The following is a 1,525-nucleotide window of genomic DNA, read 5'->3' on the forward strand; positions in this document are numbered from 1 at the left end:
CTTCTTTCTTGCAGTACTTTGATGCTCTTGATTTATGTGTGGAGCACAATGTATGGGTGACAGAAGAACTGGCTGAGAAGTTTACCCTGCCGAAAGATGAATCAGCTCGTAATCAGATCTTAGAAAAGGTAGCAGAGTGTGCTTATGCCCAAGAGAACTACAAATTGGCTACCAAGAAGTTCACACAAGCTGGTAACAAGGTAAGTAAGAATGTAATGAAATATCATGATGTAGGTGAACTGTCTGTGGTTTAACAAAAATGTTAGAATGGAATATACAGACCTTGAATTTTTTGTGTGTATGGATTTTTCACATGCAGTACTTTTTTGTAGGTGTAGAGGTAAAAAAAAGGGGATAATAATGGTATTTATATTTTATTTATTATAGGTTAAGGCGATGAAGTGTCTTCTGAAATCAGGTGATACAGAGCGCATTGTTTATTTTGCCAATGTGTGTCGGCAAAGGGAGATCTACATCATGGCAGCCAATTACCTACAAAGTTTGGATTGGCGGAAGGAGCCTGAAATTATGAAGAACATCATTCAGTTTTACACAAGAGCTAAAGCTACTGGCCTGTTGGCAGGATTTTATGATGCTTGTGCTCAGGTTAGCAAATATGAGTGCAAAGTGCTTTTTTTTACTTTTTACTTTTTTTTAAAGTCTTATAGAAGAGTCAGGTTTTATAGAGAGGAATGTGTTTCCCTACTGTTGAATAGTGACCTTTTTGTCTTTTTTCAGATGTAGTTATGCATATCCACATGGAAAATTAGTATTAATTATAGACATAAGAATTTGATTTGATTTACTGGAGTTTTAAGAATTTTTATGTGAATCTTAGCTACATTTACTGTCTATGCCTAATTACAGTAACTTATATTTGGTGCATGTACTGAGATCTAATCATATCAGTGACACATTTTTATCTGGTTATTGCAACATTGCAGACCTTTTACAAAATCCCTCTTCCCAATTAGGTTGAGATAGATGAGTATCAGAACTACGAGAAGGCAGCTGGAGCTCTTAGTGAAGCTTATAAGATCCTTACCACTTCTAATGACCACCAAAGCCAAGAAAGACTTCCATCAGTCCAGTACAAGTTGGAGAAGGTCAAGCAGTACATTGGTATCAGGAGGTGAGATAAATATGTATATGTATATGAAGTGTCTGTTGACTTGTTGATATTATTATTAATATTATAGTTTTAATTTTTTTTAATGTAATGTGATCAAAATTTTATATAGTAATATTGCATAAATAGTATGTATAGCACTGTGATACTTTTATGAATTACAGAATGTTCCCAGGAGAGGGTGAGACAGGTATTAGAGAACTTCAGGACATGCTGATGGATCCGAATATTGAGGCTGCAGTTCGCCAAGGGGACATTTATGCGACAATTATTGAATATTATGTTTCCAATAACAATTTCAAGTCAGCTCTCAGTTCATTGCAAGATATGAAGAACAGGTTGCCAAAGGTAAGAGGAGGAGGATGTTGTTTTTAGAAGTTAGAACTATCATGAACG

At 35.2% G+C, this 1,525-nt stretch overlaps 1 protein-coding gene across 1 annotated transcript in view; it reads left to right on the plus strand.

Annotated features, from left to right (window-relative positions):
• LOC119592660 (intraflagellar transport protein 140 homolog) overlaps positions 1–1,525 on the plus strand; it is a 20,093-nt gene that overhangs the window by 17,334 nt on the left and 1,234 nt on the right. The window contains exons 22-25 of the mRNA XM_037941572.1: positions 15–200; positions 388–606; positions 975–1,132; positions 1,294–1,477. Of these exons, the coding sequence (XP_037797500.1) occupies positions 15–200; positions 388–606; positions 975–1,132; positions 1,294–1,477 (747 nt within the window). The remainder of the gene's footprint in view (positions 1–14; positions 201–387; positions 607–974; positions 1,133–1,293; positions 1,478–1,525) is intronic.

This window comes from Penaeus monodon, chromosome 30 (assembly GCF_015228065.2).
Source record: "Penaeus monodon isolate SGIC_2016 chromosome 30, NSTDA_Pmon_1, whole genome shotgun sequence".
NCBI lineage: Eukaryota > Metazoa > Arthropoda > Malacostraca > Decapoda > Penaeidae > Penaeus > Penaeus monodon.